Source organism: Tamandua tetradactyla, chromosome 13, assembly GCF_023851605.1.
Source record: "Tamandua tetradactyla isolate mTamTet1 chromosome 13, mTamTet1.pri, whole genome shotgun sequence".
NCBI lineage: Eukaryota > Metazoa > Chordata > Mammalia > Pilosa > Myrmecophagidae > Tamandua > Tamandua tetradactyla.
The window spans coordinates 10,274,793-10,292,598 of NC_135339.1; the positions used below are offsets into that span (position 1 = coordinate 10,274,793).

The 17,806-nt window shown below is 48.3% G+C and overlaps 1 protein-coding gene across 2 annotated transcripts in view; it reads left to right on the forward strand.

Annotated features, from left to right (window-relative positions):
* GRID1 (glutamate ionotropic receptor delta type subunit 1) overlaps positions 1–17,806 on the forward strand; it is a 729,341-nt gene that overhangs the window by 483,887 nt on the left and 227,648 nt on the right. For both annotated transcript variants that reach the window (XM_077124708.1, XM_077124709.1), the window contains 2 exons: positions 4,334–4,504; positions 16,226–16,387. In XM_077124708.1, coding sequence (XP_076980823.1) covers positions 4,334–4,504; positions 16,226–16,387 — 333 coding nt within the window. The remainder of the gene's footprint in view (positions 1–4,333; positions 4,505–16,225; positions 16,388–17,806) is intronic.

The following is a 17,806-nucleotide window of genomic DNA, read 5'->3' on the forward strand; positions in this document are numbered from 1 at the left end:
TTTTGTTTATTAAAGTTAAGAACTTCTGTTCATCAAGTTATACCTTAAAGAGGGTTAAAATATAAACCAGCAATTGAAGAAAATATTTGTAGCATGTGGCAAAGTTTTGGTATCCAGAATTCTTTTTAAAAGTCACACAAATCAATTCAATATACAATAGACCCAATCCATTGGAAAATCGAGGAAGAGCACAAATGCAGGAAACACAAATGTTTCATAAATGTAAGAAAGATATTTGACCTTATTAAGCATCAGGAGAATTAAAATTAAAACCCGGTGATGTGCCAGTTCATACCAAACTGGCAAATATTAAAAAGTCTGAAAATATCAGTTGCTAGTAAGGATGCAGAACAGACATTTCTTTACCATGTATGATTATAAATTGATACAACCATTTTGGAAATTGGACATTATCTAGTAAAGTTGAATATGTTCATATTCTCTTGTCTAGGAATTCAAAGTATTTACCTAAAGAAATTCTTGTACAAACATACCAGTAGACCTACACAAGAAAAACGCACATGGAAGCATGGTTGTAAAAGCAAAGAAAGACATTCAAATGGTAATATACAGTAGGGTTTGTAGATCACGGTACCATCACATGTTGCAATAGAGTACAGCTATGAAAGTGATTAAACTTCAGCTGTGCCCATCACATGAATGAATCACAAACACTTAATATTACACCAATGGTTCTCAAGCTTTGGTGAGCATCAGAATGATCTGCGTAGGTAGTAGAGAACACAGAAGCACAGCTTGTTTGGGAGAGACAGATAGACCGCTGTATTTTTATAATGCTCCCCAGGGAAGTCAAATACAATAAAGTTTGAGAACCATTATATTGAAAAAAAGATCATGAGAAGCATGCATAGCATTTAGATTACACAAAGCTAAACAAAATATATAAGACTAGATGATGCATTATTTGGGTTTCATGAGCCATATCGTGGTAGAGGCTTTGTCTGGTGAGGAGGAAAGCGTAAGCATTTGGGGAAGATTCTTCCAAATAAGATGGTGATAATATTCTATTCTTAAATTGACGGAAGACATGTGGAAATCATTTTATTATTTATTTTATGATTCACATTTAATGTATGTAATACTTTTGCATGTTGAGATCATCTTATTTTCCACATTTAATGCATATAACATTTGTGCATAACATGTATTTTACAATAAAAACTTAAAAAACAATAAAATAAGAAAGGTGGATTTCACATGTGCACACTCAAGTGAGCGTCCAGGTCTGAAGCTTTAGGAGGCCTCTGGTTTACCTTCCTGGAGGTCCATAGATTTCCACAGTGGTGGAAATGCTTCTTTTGCTTGCTGGCAGCACTATCTGGAAGGAATATTCAACTGGCAAAAAGGGAAGTTCCCTTCCCCAAGTGGGCTGTGTGAATTGGCTGCTTGGGTTTCCCTCCTCATCCTTGCAATGGCCCAGGACTGGGACAGGAGCTGGTATGGACCTGCTGGAACCTAGGGGTCTCCCAGGTTTGAACTTCTGTAAGGGGAGGGTCATACTCAGGCCTCCTGTGTGGCAGGGAGAAGGGGTGAACCTTTACATTACCACAAAGAATTCGGTGAAGTGGCTTCTGCACATTCTTACATTCTAATTGGAGATGCTTCTGGATTGGACGGCGAGGACCTACTGAGAAGCACAGGGAGTGGGATAAGAAGTTCATTGGCAGATGGTTTGTGCCCTCACTGGGAGTGAGTAGAATGAGAACCAGGCTAAGGCAGGAATGTCTGCAGAGATCTTGAGGGAGGGCTATAGCAGCTAATGGGTTGGCAGTGGAGCTGTGCTAAGCCCCTAGGAGCCCCCAGCAGGCAGAACGAAGAAGAAACAGTGCTGCTGGGGCTGGGACTGAGCCCCCTCAAGGGATATCCTGGATGCTTCTGGCTCACATAGCCACTCCTACCAGGTGCTGCCACCGGGAAGCTGAGGGTCAAGCTTATCAGAAGGGTACCATAAAAGCCTGGAGATCAGGATTGCTAACAGATTTCCAGAGTCCTGCGTGGAGTAGGGGGATAGAAGCTCTCAGTGCCACTGACTCTCCTTCAAGGAAGTTGAGGAAGCAGGAAAGGTTTAAGAGAATAAATGAGCTTCTGGCAAAATGGCCTGTGCTTCTACAGTGCCTCTTGGCATTGAGAGAAAGCAAAAACAACTTCTGGGAGGTGGGCCTGCTCATTTAACCCTTTTGTGTAGATTCAAATTCTGTTTTCAGGACCTCATATTGTTCTATAGATTTAAAAAATCCCTTCCCAAATCCTCTCCTTTCCCCCAAGTTAAAGCTAACAGGTCTACTCACTGCTCTTTCTTGTATTGGGCATGATTTCTCTCATTCTAGCCTCCGGTGCTTGGGGTAGGGTTGGTTGACCAGGTAGCTTGAGAGCAGAGTGTGGACACCCAGCCTTGGTCATGCCCTCTGCTCCATTCCCTAAAGCCCACCTGTGTGCTGGGCTCAACTTGCTTGGTGGTCCTAAGAGGGGAACATTTTGCAGCTTCCATGCCTTGGGTCTTCTAACCCAACATTATCATCTTCCCTTGAAAAAACTTTTGTCTGAAATACAGAAGCAGATGACTTAAATCCAAATCCCATATTTAATGGCACTGATTTGTTTGAAATCCTTATGATTCCACATCTTAGGGACCTACCTGTCATCCTAAAAGGGTGTTTAACTGTTCATTTTTTATTTTTTCCCAGATCCAGGCAGTGTTGACTGTCCAGGCTTCACATACATAGGAGGTTCCTAAGACATTCCTGAAATAAATTGTCTACAATATTACTAGTAAAAAATGTCATATTCTCATTTGAATGGTTTTGAACTCTCTCATCCCTAATTTCTAATGTACTTAGGTCCATTTATCCCATCACAGAGTCTCAAAGCTAGAATGTGCTGTAGGCAAGAAGAAAACTTTAAGACCCGTTTTAAAAAACATAGCTATTTGCAGTGAAAACCTTGGCTCTGCAGCCAACTACCGATTAAGTCACCTTTTTAGGAACCAGTCCGTGAATCCGAGCTTGGCTTAACCCCACTCTCCTTCTCTCGCCTTGCTAAAACCCTTGGATATGACTTGCCAATTTTTGTACTTCCTGTGTCTCTCCCAGCCACAGATGTCTCTCTCTCTCTCCTCCCTGCTCTCTTCTTCCAGCTTTGTTCCCTCTAATCCTCTCTCCACACAGCAGCCAGAGAGGTTTTCCAAAAGCTAAGTCTGATTCTGGCTTGTTTGTGCTTAAAACCTTTCAAGGGCTTCCTGTAGCCTTTAGAGTGGTCTTTGTGGTGTGATGTACCGGCCTCCCGGATCTGGCTCTCACCTGGAACCGCCCTCCTCTCTATCCACCCCGAGTTCATGCCACAGAGGGCCAAGCACCCTGTATCTTAGGTCTGTGGAGCCTGTGGGATTTTGCACACCCTGTGCCTCCTCCACCCCAACTCCCATCTCCTGCAGCACCACGAGCTGCTCAGCTGCCTCTCCTGTGCACAGCCCTCTACACAGACAAGCACCTTGCTAAAAAGTCCATTGTGGTTCAGCTTAGTGCTAGTTCTTCAGCCCCCTCCTGAAAGATCTTCCTGTGACAAGCTCTGTTGCTATCTCTATGGGTTAGAATGTTCATTTTTAAAAGGCACAACAAGAGTGTTTACCTCATAGAATTTTTAAGGTTGACGTGAGCATGAGGTCTAACGTATGGAAAGTATACAGGCTTCCTGGCGTAGTCCTGGACTTCGTTAGGATGCTCCTCCGTCTCATTGGGCGGTGCCTGAAGCTTCAGCAGGAGAGGATTAGGCCTCTCTTGTGCACAGCTGTCTCCCCATACTTAGTTCCACACATACCCCAGAGGACGTGATTGAAAACTCTGCAGAATGAATGAATGAATACATTTTCAAACTTTGTGTGCTAGTTTTCTTTAATTGCATCCAATCGTTAAAGAATTGGAAGATTTGCATCAACCATGTCGGAAAAAACCCAGCTGTCCCGGTCTAAATAAGAAAGTGACTCCCCAAAGGAAATGTAGCCATTACTTCCTACCAGAACATTTGACACAACTGGTTCTTAGAAGCTTGTCGACAGGAAAGGCAATGCATGAGTAGATCAGCCTCGGAACTCTTTGTCCAAGGTTTAGGAAAAACACTGACGAATCCATGTTTGTATTTTAGGGGTCAGCTAAGTATCATTTCGAAATTGGCAAGCAGTTGACTGCAGGGCCAGTGCCCCCTCTTCTAATCTCTTTGGCATTTGCTATTTGGGGCTGCTGGCTTAGTGGCTTCCTGATGAGCCTTTGCAGAAACAGTTCTGGAGGGGTGATAAGCCTGGGTCTGGTTATCTTCCCAGGAGATCAGCGACCCCGAGATCCTGGACCTGGTCCACAGCGCCCTGGGCAGGATGACCGTGGTGCGGCAGATCTTCCCGTCGGCAAAGGACAACCAGAGATGCATGCGAAACAACCACCGCATCTCCTCCCTGCTCTGCGACCCCCAGGAAGGCTACCTCCAGATGCTGCAGGTCAGTGCCCGGCCGCCCCAGCGTGTCCGCACCACGCTTCGGGGCCACCCGCCCGCACCTCCGCCTGCCTGCTGTCACCCACTGACTTTAATTACTGGAACTCTCTCATTTGCTGAAATTGAAAACAGTCCACTGGGCAGCGTCTCTGAATCACATTAACAGGCAATTAGGCCCATTGTTAGCAGACTGGGCAGATTAGCTCCCCGGGTGCCTCTTGTATTTAAAAGTTACAGGCTAAGGGGTGAAAGAGATTCCTGGCTCCCATACTTCTGGGAGAACTGCTTTGCAGGGAAGGTAGTAGGTCCATTTGGCAGGGCTGGGGTGGGCAGGGAGAGCCTTCCTATAGGAAATGGTCCTTTTCAACCTGTTCTAGGCTCATCCCTGTAGGAAGTCATTGATATAGAAATGGTTCTTGGAAAAGCAACTTGAGACTGTCCCAGCACCTCTACTGAGTGCTAAGGTTTAGATCAGCCAGGACTGGGCTGGATTCCAGACCAAGCAAGGAAGGTCAAGAGGGCAGAAGGTGAGGTGCCTGCAGGCCCATTGCTTCCAAGGTGAGAGCTGTGAACTTGTGTCCGGTCCAGTCCTTTCACCATTCCCTCCATGTATGTGTAATTGGTGTTAGTGTCTCTAGATTTTGAGAAAGGGTAGGGAGCTGGTCTTTGTGGCAGGATTCTGTTTTCTCTCCAGATACTTGAAAGCTACAGTAAAGTAATGAGGTCCATCCTTTGGCAGCGCAGGATTTGCTTCTCCAGTAGGAAAGTCCTGCATGAGAACACCTTTATTTGCTACACTGTGGGAACCATATGATAAAAATTACTCCCAATTGGATCTGTGAAAATCTCCCAGAAGTTGTTGCATGTGCCAAGTTCTCCACTGAGCTTGGAACAAGTCCCACCTTATTTACCCATATATCACATGTATGGAAATCAGGGCTTGGAGCAGAGAGGCTGGTGGTATTGGCACCTGAGTATCAGACCCACCTCAGGATATTTTGGCATCACCTTAACAGGAAAGGAAATTGTCTGCTCCTCAATTGATGGGGTGCATATTTGGGTGAGGGGGGTTTGTGGAATTTCTGGGTGGGCTGTGGACACATGGGTTATTTGCAAAAGTACTGAATCCATTTTATAATCTTGTGTTGGTGGGGGGTAGAGATGGGGCTGGGCATGCCTACACAGAAGGTAAATCCTAAAAACATGTTCTTGGTGGATGGGGGAACACAGAAGATACTGTGATTGTAGCTAGAGTCATTCCCACCTCCCTCATGCCCCCTGCCGCAGGAAGTGTATCAGAAAATCTGGGTGCTTTCCATGGTGGTGATTATATAGGACAAGGGTTACTTCTCTGTGCAGAGGGTGAGTGGAGAGAGGAGACCGAAGTTCCTATCATGACCAGTAGCCTTAACAGCCCTGAGCACTTGGCCAGGAGTGAAAGGCCCTCGATGCAAAATTTTCTGGTGTTGGGTGCTGCTGGCTGGCTCTGTTTGCTCCTTTTTCTGGTGTAGGGAAGAAGAGGGGAGGACCAAGCAAGACCCTCTCATGTGGCCTCTGTATTTATCCCTATCGTGACAGAGGTGGGGCTGGAGTTAGTTGGGGTAGCTCAAGCAATGTGTACGTCCAAGGCCTGGGGGGCCTCCCTTCCTGAAAGTCTCCCCAGGTTCTTTTGCCTTTGAAAGGCTTCATCCTACTCCAAGCACATGCCATCCTTGCCTGGCCCCTTCCCCATGTCCCCAATTGTCTTTTTCAGTTCTTCATCAAACGATACTCAGATTCTGCTTGTAGGGTGGGCCACTTTCCAATGCCAGAAGTGTGCTGCGGACATGGGGGATGAGAGGGCAGATGCATTGATTTCTCATCAAGGCCAGTGATTAGTCATATTGCCACTGATTGAAAGGTGCAGGTGGACTCAGTGGTTGCAGCCAATGCATTGGGTGCAAAGACTCTGGTCCCCTGGATATGATGAGAGTAAAAGGGCCATAGATGGGGCTGGTGGGAAAGAGAGGGCATACTAAAATGAGACGCACATTGATCAGATAAGCAAAGTCACAGCTCTGAGGGTTATGCTTGAGCATCATCCAGTGTGGGAAATGCAGCGTTAAACCTAGGAATCTCTAGGTGCCCTACCTCTCTCTGCCTCTGCTGAGACCCAGACACTGCACAAATTGCAAAATGTAAGGGTGGCATTGAAGAGCATGGGCTCAGGTGCCTGACCACCTGGGTTCAAGTCCTAGTAACTCTCATTCCTAGCAGTAACCTTGAACACATGAATTAATATTTCCATGCCTTCACTTCCTCCCCTGGGGATTAGCATATTATCTACCTTCTAGAGTCTTAATGAAAATCAAATAAGATAACATATGAAAAGAATTTGAAATAGGACCTGAGCTATTATCAGTCTCATCCTTAGTGCTGAAATGCCCAGGTGTGTTGATTGTGCCCCTGGAAAGGCTGAATGTGACCTGTTTTTGTTTTTGTTTTTTGCATGCTACAGTCTACCTCTGTTCCTGAGCATGCTCCATAAAAGCATCATAGCAGGTGGGAGAACATTTCCCTTCTGTCCGGCGGGCAGCACTTACTGTCCACTTCACTTGCACAAACACTCCATCATAGCTGCTTTGCCTGGGAGAGGAGAGACCGTGCCTTTCAGACCCCTTTTAGCCCTTCACATAAGGCCGTGCCCACTGGAGACTTCGATAAGAACTTATTGAATGAATCCATTATAATATGCGGGTCTTTACGCAATTTAAACCGTCTAGAAATGCCTTTATATTGATAAATAAAACACTTTATTAGAGGAATCTCTGTCTCCATTTTCTGTATTCACTTCCTTGTGTGCAGGTATGAGAGAGAGAAATGCAGATTTATTTCTCCATCCTGTCCAACGGCCATTTGGGTATCTTGTAGATCCATCTTGTTTACAAGCCATTCCCTTCAAGATTCCTCAACAGCTATTACCACTCTTTTCCTTCTTAATGATAGCGTGGAAGGCAAACTAATTTCTCCGTGGAAGGCGAACTAATTTCTCCTGGCCTCTAGCTGTAAGATTTATCAAAAAAGAGTCCTAACATGTTTAGAACAATCTACTGAAAAAAAGAAAAGAAGCCAAAACATTTATGTCATGGAGTATTAACTTTGTCTTGGTGAAATTAATGAAAATCCTTTGGGAAATGAAGTTCTCCGGTCCATCTTTACTTCCCTTCCCAGACGGCTTCCGGTAGGGTGATAACTCTGGGCTAAGAGTTTCTGAGAACTTCTAAAAAATTGAGAACAGGGAATTTTTATAAGCTCATCCATCTCTCCACGTCTCCGCTGAGCTGTCCTCAGAAACTCCATCTTGCCCTATTGGGAAATGTGGTCAGGACTTTCTTTGTTCTGAGTCCACCAAGCACTATTATAGCAAATCAATTTGGTTCCTGTTGAGTAGAAAGTTCCTTGTTGGAAAAATACCCAAATCAGTGGCATCTAATGACTCCACAGCATTGCGTTGACCAGCAGACAGTTCGGTTGGGAGCTCTTCCCGATAAAGCACTGTCTTATTTGGGTGTTTTTCATCCTTGTTTTCCTGACATGTTAGTTTAGGGCTTGCCTGACCCAGCTGGTAATAAAAGTGATAACCAGTGCCTTAGAACCCTGAAAGCTGCTAAGATTTCATGGGCTGCCGTGGCTCCTGGGAGACTCTCTAATGCGCTCTGTCTTGCCTTCTGCATTGCCCAGGTGACTTCGGGGCTACAATTGAAGTATCAGTCCCATTATCACGTGGCAACCCCATTTATATTCAAATGTTTCTAAAGGGTGACAGGCAAGTGATAAAAAGCTGTGTGGTCTGGCCACTGTGGGAGCCTGATGCTGGAATTAAGCTGTGGGGTTAATGTGGTATTATTGTAAAATGCTCCCTTCGGGTGGAATTTCTCTTCTTTGTTGTTGAATGGCCTGGTGGAATCACATCTGCCCCTGATGCTCAATCTATTAAAGCATTCCAATCCCTTCCCCCCAACCCTCACATTTCCCTATTCCTTTATGGCTTCCTGCACTCTTCCTAGGATATAAGTTCCCCATTCTCCAGCCTCCAGGGACCCTCATGGCACTTTCACTGCTTTCCTTGACCCTAAAGGGCCCAGAGGGAAGCATTTGCCAATGTGTGTGTGTGGGGGGGGGCTGGGGAGGGGGACCCCGTGATCCAGATTCTTGCCAGTCAGAACCACTCCTGGGATCGTTCTCCCCGGTATAGCAGTAGCCCCCGCGGCTGCAGCTGGGACCCATGCCAGCTAAGATACCTCTTCTCATCCTCCGCCCGTTCCCCGCAGATTCCAGGGGTAGCAAAGCCATGCCCATCCCTTTTGCCCTCTGCCACCATCTGCTCCATCCTCAGGCCCAACCGGGACGTGGGGCCTTCCCTCAGGACCAGTGGGCAGGTGGTGGGTCTGGCGGCACTGTCCCGCCGTCAATGTGCTTCTGGAGCTGTGGCATCTGGGCATCCGCCTGTCCTCCTGGCTGGACCCTCTGTCGGCCACTTGTCTGACTTTGCCGGCCACACGGAGTCTGTCTGAGTAGCTGGTCAGAGGGCAGCATCCTGATGCTTGGCTCTGCGAAGTCTCTCCCAGCGGTCTACTTGACTTGCTTAATGACGGAAGAGAGAGAAAACCGGGCTCTTTAGAAGTGAGGAGAAAAGGCCGTCTTTCTTGATGAAAGTCCCCCGATCCCACTCCCCAACAGCTCAGGCCTTGGATGGGGGGGATGGCGGTCTGGCAGCAGCCAGCTGGCCCGGGGGCTCTAACCCTGGCCTGGGACACGTCTTTCTGCCTCCTCAAGGAAAATTCCCACCTTGACCCTGTGGATGCACAGAAATTATCTGGGCTCCTGGAACCTATCAGGAAGTCAAGGCTGAAGCACCCTAGCAAGACTTAACTAGAGTTTTGGATTTCTTCTGGAGACCAGTGGGGAAGGCATGAGCCTGGCAGCAGAGCAGCCTTCCCCTGGGATGGGACCCAGGCAGGCAGAGGTCTTTAGACACCAGGGGGCAATTGCAGCTCTCCTGAATGGCACATTTGATAAGCCGAGTAGGGCTTGTGCTGCCTTCACTCCCAGGCCTCATCCTGCCCTGTGGAATCTGCCGCATATGGACAGCTGGGCTTCCGGTGGAGCTGCCTCCGCCCCTGCTTGTGCTGACCCAGATGGGTACATCGGAGCCTTTCCTGGTTCCTACAAGGACACAAATCCCCGCCCACTCCAGGCTTTTGAGTCCCAGAGACAGTATTAACCTGCAGGGGTGGGGTGGGGCTGGGCATTCATGTGGACACTGTAGGAACAGACTCTAAATTTCTCATTCCCTTAAAATGTTCTGAGTCCCCTCCACTGGGGAATAGTCACTGCCAGCTTCCCCCCAGAGGCCCATCGTGCTGGCTCCCCTTCCTCTGTCTGTGTCTGGAATCCAAAGTAAATTCTGATTTTCTTGTGAAGATCAATTTAATAATCTTACTGGTAGCCTTCACTCCTTGCTGACTCTGGATGTTTTTCCAAATAAAATACAGTTACTGACCTAATAGGAATTATGATGCTAATGCTTAAAAAAAAAATCTGCTTTTCCATCTCCCATCCACAGTTTGCATCTGTGTGATTGGTCTTTAATTACCCCTCAGCCAGGACTAGCTACTTGGGTGTCTCAGGAGCTCAAGGCTGAATGCTTTCTTCTGCCTCCTGAGATGTGTCCTGTTTCCTTTCTGAGGACCCACTTCTCCTTTAGGTAATTGCCTTTAGAAATGTGAGCTGTGCTGGGATCCTCTGTGTCATGGAAATGCAGAGCCCCTGGATTCCAACTGCAGGCACATACTCCACTTGGAGAATTTCCAAACAGAACCCTGTGTCTTTACTGATGTGGCTGCTTGTCACTGGATTATTACTTACATTGTAAGATGAGTTACTTTAAGAGGTGCAAATACCTTGGCACTTTTTACCTTGGTGTTTCTAAGAACAGATTTAAACTGTTTATTCATTCCTTCGTTCCACAAACTCCTGTTAAATATTTATTATATACTAGTTCGTATGTTAGAGATTTCACAAATATTCTCCCTCTCAAATTCTCACAAGACTCACACATATTGGGAATTTTAATCCCCATCTTGTAGCATGGTGCAGGCATAGGAAATGTCATGTGCAAAGGCCCAGGGGCACAGGAAAATGGGGACCCAGGGAGAACTGGACAGAGTTCTGCGTGTCTGAGGCCAGGTGAGAGGCAAGAAGTGGTGGGAGCTGAATCCAGAAAGCAGGTCCTCTGCAGGGCACTGCAGGTGAGGTGTGACCTTGAAGATGTGACAGGGCAAAATGTGCATCCAAGAATGAGGACTCTGGCTTCAGTGTGCAAAGTGGAAGGGAATGTCTTGAGGCTGGGAGACAGAGTAATGGTTGCCATCTCCTTAGGGGGATACACCAGGCCATCCAAAGGGGACATTAGGGAAGCTTTCCCCCAGGACAGATGCCTGAGCCTAGGCAAGGGCTGGGTCACTAGTGGCAAAGGTCAGAGCCTGGCTCCTCCCACGAACAGCTGTGCTGCAGCTGACCCCTGTCCTAGTACTCATACCTGCCTGCCTCTCCGCTTTCCCCTGCACGCCTGGGTGGTCTCACTGTGGAATTGGCTCCTGTGGCTGGAACAGCTCCCCAGCACAAATGTCATACCTTTGGCTGCAATGGGCAAAGCCTCCTGGCTTTCAGGAAGGGTATTGTACAAGCTCCCAGCTCTGGACTTCCCTGTATTGGCACCTTTTATTGAACACACCAGGGGCAGAGAAGTGGCCTTTTCCTTAAAGGGCAGCCCTGCTGCATCTCAGGGCATGCAGCCTCAAGACCTGGCCCCCTGCAAGGGGGCTGTGACAGCCGAGAACTCACTGCTGCCTCTGAGGGGAACCAGGTGCGTGTGCCCAGGGGGGCACAGTTCAGGAGGGGTGGGGGGACTGAGTGTTCAGTCTGCTCAACTGTGAGCTGCAGAAGCCAGACACAACCCTGCTTGCCCTTGGAAAGCTCTAGGACCAAGGAGCATCTGGGAAGAGGTGCATAGTGTCAGCAGATACAAGTTCTTTTTCCCAGTAGTGCCACTGGTGACTTCCCTAGCAGACTCCCACCTCACCCACATTCAAGTCAAGAGCCCTCTCAGCTCCTTTATTTCTCCTTCCATGTCTTTTTGTCTCTGCTTCTTCAAAAATGACAGTGCATGCAAAGAGCGTAGGACAGTACCTGGCATATCTGGGTATCTCTGTCAGCATTTCAGAGGGGAGTAAATCTAAAACAGGGCTGCCCCACTGCAGCTCTTCAGGGGCACTGAACCCACAGCATTTTATTGTTATCAAGGTTAGAGTTAAAGGACTTGGGCAAAATATCACTCTGCAAGTGAGTGAGAGTGGAGATTTAATTCAGAAAGCCTTTACTGAGCACTTACTAAATCCAGCACTGCTGTAGACACTGGGGATACCACAGTAAACCCAGCCCAGGTTGTGCTGAATCCAAAGCTCTTGCTTTTGGGACACCCATCTAAACACCCCCAGTGGTGTGGCAATTGTACTATGTCATAGTGAGTCAGAAAAGAACTTGACACTCAGGGTGGCTAGATGAGCCAGCCAGTGCCCATTCAGCCCTCTCCCTACTTAAAGCCAATCCCAAAGATCTGGGAAATCCTCAGACCTCCCCTTCCGACCCAGGCTTTTTTGTATGTCCTTTGCTTTGCATTCAAGTCTTTTCTCTGCCATGTGCTTGGCCTCAACACTTTGACCTCACTTCTGCTTCTCCAGACTACCTTCACCTGGGAATATATTTTGGCTCCTTGTCGTGCTGTGTTTCAGTGTTCCAGGCCAATGCCACCCCCTGCTGCACCCTAGTCCAGTCGGAACACTGGGCTCCCACTTGCAGGTGCTGGCAGCTTAAAGCATGATAGTGTCTGCTCTGCTTATCTCTCCTTTGCCAGCGAACTCTTTGCCTTGTCTTACATGGGACTAAAGAGGGAGAGACAAGGACTCCTTCAGGGCCAGACCCTCTATCTCTGTCCCTGTGCCCGCCCCCCTGGCTCCAGACTGAGCTACTGGCTCTTTTTGACAACTAGAGAGTGAGTGCCCAGCAGCTGGGGGACTTTCTCTTTCCTGGCCAGGCTCAGGGACTTAGCATGACCTGAGCCATGAACCTAGTCCCACCTTCCAGCCCACCTCCTGAGGAAAGATTTCTTTTCCATGCTTCAGGACTTGGAAGGGGCCTGGCTAAGTACCCCCCTCTCTCAGGAAGTCTTTGCTAGCTGCACTCCTATTTGGTGCCACCTGCCAACAGAATCAGGCACTGGGCCCCAAATAAAGGCTTCCTTTGTACCATCTAGTCTCGATCCCTTGAACTACCCCTAGTTGTCTCCTTTCTCTAAACAACTAGACCATGAGATAGAGGTCCGCTCTGCCATCTGCACCCTCACCAGTGAACAACAGCAAATCCCAGCAAGTGGGATTGCTGAAGTTGGAGAGCAGACTGTGTACCCACAGGTCAGCACCATCAAGACTCGTCTTGGGTTGGGATCTTAGCTTCTGCCTAAGGCAGGGAAGAGTAATGAGGCAGTGTCTTACCAGGAGAAGGAATGCAAGTGAATGGAGTAGATAGAAATAGATCTAGTGGGGATCAAGAAGACATTCTGAGTAGGCCTTATATGGTAAATAAATTGTTGAATAAGGAGGCTGGCTCCTACATCAAATTTGGAGACATCCCTCAAATTTCATGTTCCTGCAATCTTTTTCTATGTTTTCTGTTTTTATGACCCAAGATCAGTGTGTAGCTTCTTTGTAGGGGATCCACCATTCATCTATCCACTCATCCATTCATCCACCCACCCATCCACCCATCCATCCATCCATGCATCCATCCATCCTTCCATCCATCTACCATGCATGCATACATCCATCTGTCAGTCTTTCATTTAGCACCAGCTGTGTGCCTTAATTGAAGCTGGGGTGCACAGTTAGGTGAGGCAGACACTTTCATGAACTAACACTGTAAAATATATCATGGAAGAGGGTGCCCCAGGATGACATGATGGCAGCGAGAAGGCTCCTTTCCACACCTAGAAAACAGCATGCTCAAACCTTTCCCTTTCAACTGAAATGTGCTCACCCTTCCAAGAAGACTCATTTATGGAAGAGCTGAGGGCTTCCCTTGGCCTCTATGAGTCACATCCTATTTTTCCCTTTGCATTAATGGCCTCTCTGCATTCATACATTTGTTAAGTACCTCATTTCACTGTAAACTGAAGTGCTAGTCCAGGCCTCAGTTGGAGAGGTACTGAGGGCTCTTCCCCATGCCTGTGTGTGTGTGTGTATTGGGGTGTGTGTGTCAAAGGCTCTTGGCAGCAGGCAGCACAGTGCCGGCTATGAGGGGATGGCTGAGAGAGATCCTGAATGTCTTGAGAAAAGAAATCTTCATGTCATCATGATGAATTCTCAGCTTTGAGTTATCCTTTTGGGGGAGACAACAAATAAATACAAAAACAAAACAAGCCAACTCTAAGTGGCTTATGTTCCCCATCACAAAATTTCCATTGTGGCCTTATATTCCAGAAAAGCAGAAGATATGACAACAACAATTTTGCAGTGGGAGAGAGGTTTAGTCTTCCTCATGGAGGTGTCCATCCATCCAGGCGTCCATCCCCCCACCCACTTCTTAACAGCAATGGTGTGGAGTGTGCCCGGCAAGTAGGGTTTCGTTTGTGTCCACAGTGGTCAGGGCAGGAATGGGGGACAATGGTGGACAGCACAGAGTTTTGCAGGGGTGGTCAGGGCCTGGGGATGTACACAGAAGTGCCAGTCAGCTCAGCCTGGCCATGTCATGGGGAAATGACACTTGCGGTTGCTGGTTGGACATGCATAGCAGATATTTTGGATGCCCTGTGACCCCTCTCTTTGGCCCATCTCTGATTTCAGCTTCAGCTGTGGTGGACAGCTCCTGCCACCCAAGTTCTTGTCGGGGGCTCTGCTTTTGGGGCAACCCAGACAAGACATGTGAGGAACGAAAGTGCAAGCAGAGAACAAGGCACAGAAGTGTGGGATGGATATAGGGTACACGCTGGGTAGCAGTGGGCAGTAAGACTGGGGGGCGTTCAGGGTTCTTCCCGCAGCCCAAGGATCCTATTTGATCTTTCCAGGGGCCCTGTGAGGCAGACATATTATCCTATTTATATCCAGCGATTTTGTTTTCCTGAAATATTTTTAGCAGATTACTTACTGCTGAGGTGTCCTGGATAATGTCCCCTTGGCCCACTTTGACGATAGTTTGTGCAAGAGTTATCGGTCAACAGACCACCAGTCATACGAGGGGGTGTGGTGTCATCTTCATCTTCACTTCTCTTCTCTTCTCCTTCTCTCCTTTACTGTCTATCATGGAGCAGGGTCTTGGTGGATTGGGGGTAGTTTGGGGGAAGAACCTGTTTCTCCACAGAGGGCTCTTGCTGGGTCCCTGGAGGACAGCAGACCCTGGGCTGTGTGTAATCCTACCATCCTGTTCATCTGAATCCGGGATCTGTAATCACAATGAGGAGAGTGACAAACATATACCCCTGGAATCTGATGAGGGGTGGCTCCCCACACTGCCAGTGCCACTTGCTCTACTATCATTCCCTGTGCTACACTCATAGCCTTACTCTGGAGGGCTTGGAGATGGAATTGTGTCTCTATGATCAAGCTCTACTGTGGACAGCTCAGCAGAGGATAGTTCTCCAGTGCACTCTGGTGCAGCACTCTTGGGGAGCTGACAGTCTTGGAAGTGGCAGTGATGGGACCACAGAGCAGGCACCATGGCCTCTGAAATCTGTTAGCTCACGTCACTCACTTCCTTGCTGCCCCAGCTTACCTCGGGCTAACCCTAGGTTGTTGTCCTTCATCCAGCGACTGGCAGGGGGTCTTACTGAACCATAGACCTGTCGCTGGCTTTCTGTACAGACCCTTCAATGGTGGTTCTCCAGCCCATGGGGCTTTCTACCTGGCTTGAGTTCTGCCTTGCTCTAGATCCTACCCCCTCCCTACTCCCACTTATGCTATCATCTTCGGCTGTTTTCGGGTCCTGCAGCCCAGGGGAACAAATCCTGCCCAATGCCTATTTTTGTAAACTAAGTGTAATTGGCTCATAGCCACACCCATGCCTTTACACACTGTCTATGGTGACTTGGATTTCGCACTACAATAGCAGTTGAGTAATTGCAACTGAGTGACAGACAGTCCAGCCACAAAGCTCAAAATCATTGCTGTCTGGTCCTTTACAGAAAGAGGGCCTGGCCCTGTTATGACGCATCCTGCTCTTTCACACCTTCCTGCCTTTGCAAAGACTGCACTCTCCCTGTAAGGCTTCCACGCTTTGTCCTTCTAATCCTTCTAAACTGAGCTCTCTGCCCATCCTTCTTCAATGCTGTTGTCCCTCCCCAACTTAATCTGGACAAGATACCCCTCCTTCGCCTCTCCTGGAACCCCATCTCAGTCACAGTGATGACCACACTGATTCTCCTTGTTGATGGTCAGCTCTGTCTCCCACATTAGTTCCTGAAGCAGGACTAGGCCAGACTTCCTCCACCCGGGAGGCTGGGGTCTTTGGAAGAATGACTAGAAGCCAGAGGACTCTGGCGTGGGTATCTGATCAGGTCACCATGACCTTCTGCTGGCTTCTCCCCCTCTCTCTGGAAATGCCCAGCAGAAAGGGTTTCACCACTTTGTCTCTGCAGATCTCCAACCTCTACCTGTATGACAGCGTCCTGATGCTGGCCAATGCCTTCCACAGGAAGCTGGAGGATCGGAAGTGGCACAGCATGGCAAGCCTCAACTGCATCCGCAAGTCCACCAAGCCATGGAATGGAGGCAGGTCCATGCTGGACACCATTAAAAAGGTGAGTACGGGGGGGGGGGCTCATTCCACCCTGGATGACCCCAAAGACAGGCCCCTCCTTGCAACCCCTCACTCACAGGTCTCCTGTTATGGGTTGTCCCAGCAGGGCCCTTCCACACGCCTCCCTCTTTTCATTTCTAAAACCCATTTGCAGGATGGGATGAGATGTTGCTCATGGGCTATGTATTATTATTATCTCCACTTTAAATGTAAGAATGCTGAACTTCAAAGGGGTTCAGTCACTTGCTCAAGGTCACAGTGTAAGTAAAAAAAATGGAGACAGATTTCTACCCCAGGTCTGCCAGTCCCTCCCATGCAGGCTGCCTCAAGCCTACTAAAGTGGGTGTCGTCATTTAGTACTAATCAGCTGGGATCTCAGGATGTGTTTATGTGAGTACATTCAGGTGCATGTAGGTGAGTGTGAGTGCATGGGTGTATGCTCGTGTGTGTGAATGAATGTACATTTCATTTGTGTGCATGTGAGTTCATGTATGTGCAAATGCCCTAGTGTGAGCACATGCCACTGCATATGCACATGTGAGTGTACACACACTGCACTTGTGGCATGTCTCACGTGTTGAGGAGTGATACCAAGTTAGAAGGCTGGGTTTGAAATGAGTTGTGCAATCCACGGAAGACTTGTTACGCTGAATTGGCTTTTAGAGGTTTCAAAAGAGCAGTTAGGGAAATCCATAGTGGTAGGAGTTTTATTTGCCATAAATTGCCAGTGGTTTTGGTAGCAGTGAACATATTCTGGTGTCATTTGAATCCTCGGTAGCCCAGGGCTGAGCAAGTCCCCTCTTGCACTAGCTCAGTCTCTCGGACCCACCCCCCTCCCCAGCACAGAGTCTGCCATTAAGGCTGGATGAGAACCCAACACCTTCATATTTCAAGAGGGGAGGGGGCTCCCCAGGACACAGGCTCACTGGGTCCTCCCCACCTGCTCTCCTACTAATCCCACAGAGCTGTCGAAGAGAAGGGCTGCAATTGCCTGCCTCCCTAAACCATTCTGAGCACACACTTTCTGTGAGATGGGCCTCATTAACTCCTGGCAGAAGAGGGCATGGGAAATGACTTTTCCAAGGTGGCACAAGTAGCACAGCCAGAATTTGAGACTAGTCTTGATTTCCAACTCTCCCGCTTGCTGACAAGCAACTTCCTTTTGTGTGTCAGATTTCCTCTTGGCTCAGCCCACGGTGAGCCCCTGGTTGCAGGTCGTGAGGGGAGACTGTAAGCTCCAGGAGAACAAGGGTGATAGCTGCTCCCCTGTAATCTCACGGCCTGCAGGGTACCTGGCCCGGGGCGCTGTTCCAGGTGAACTAATGGCATGGATGGCAGATGCGAGCCTCGGGGTTATGTCCCTGTAAGCAAACAGGTGGGCAACATTGCTCTGATGCCGAGGCCCTCAGACCCCCCAGGG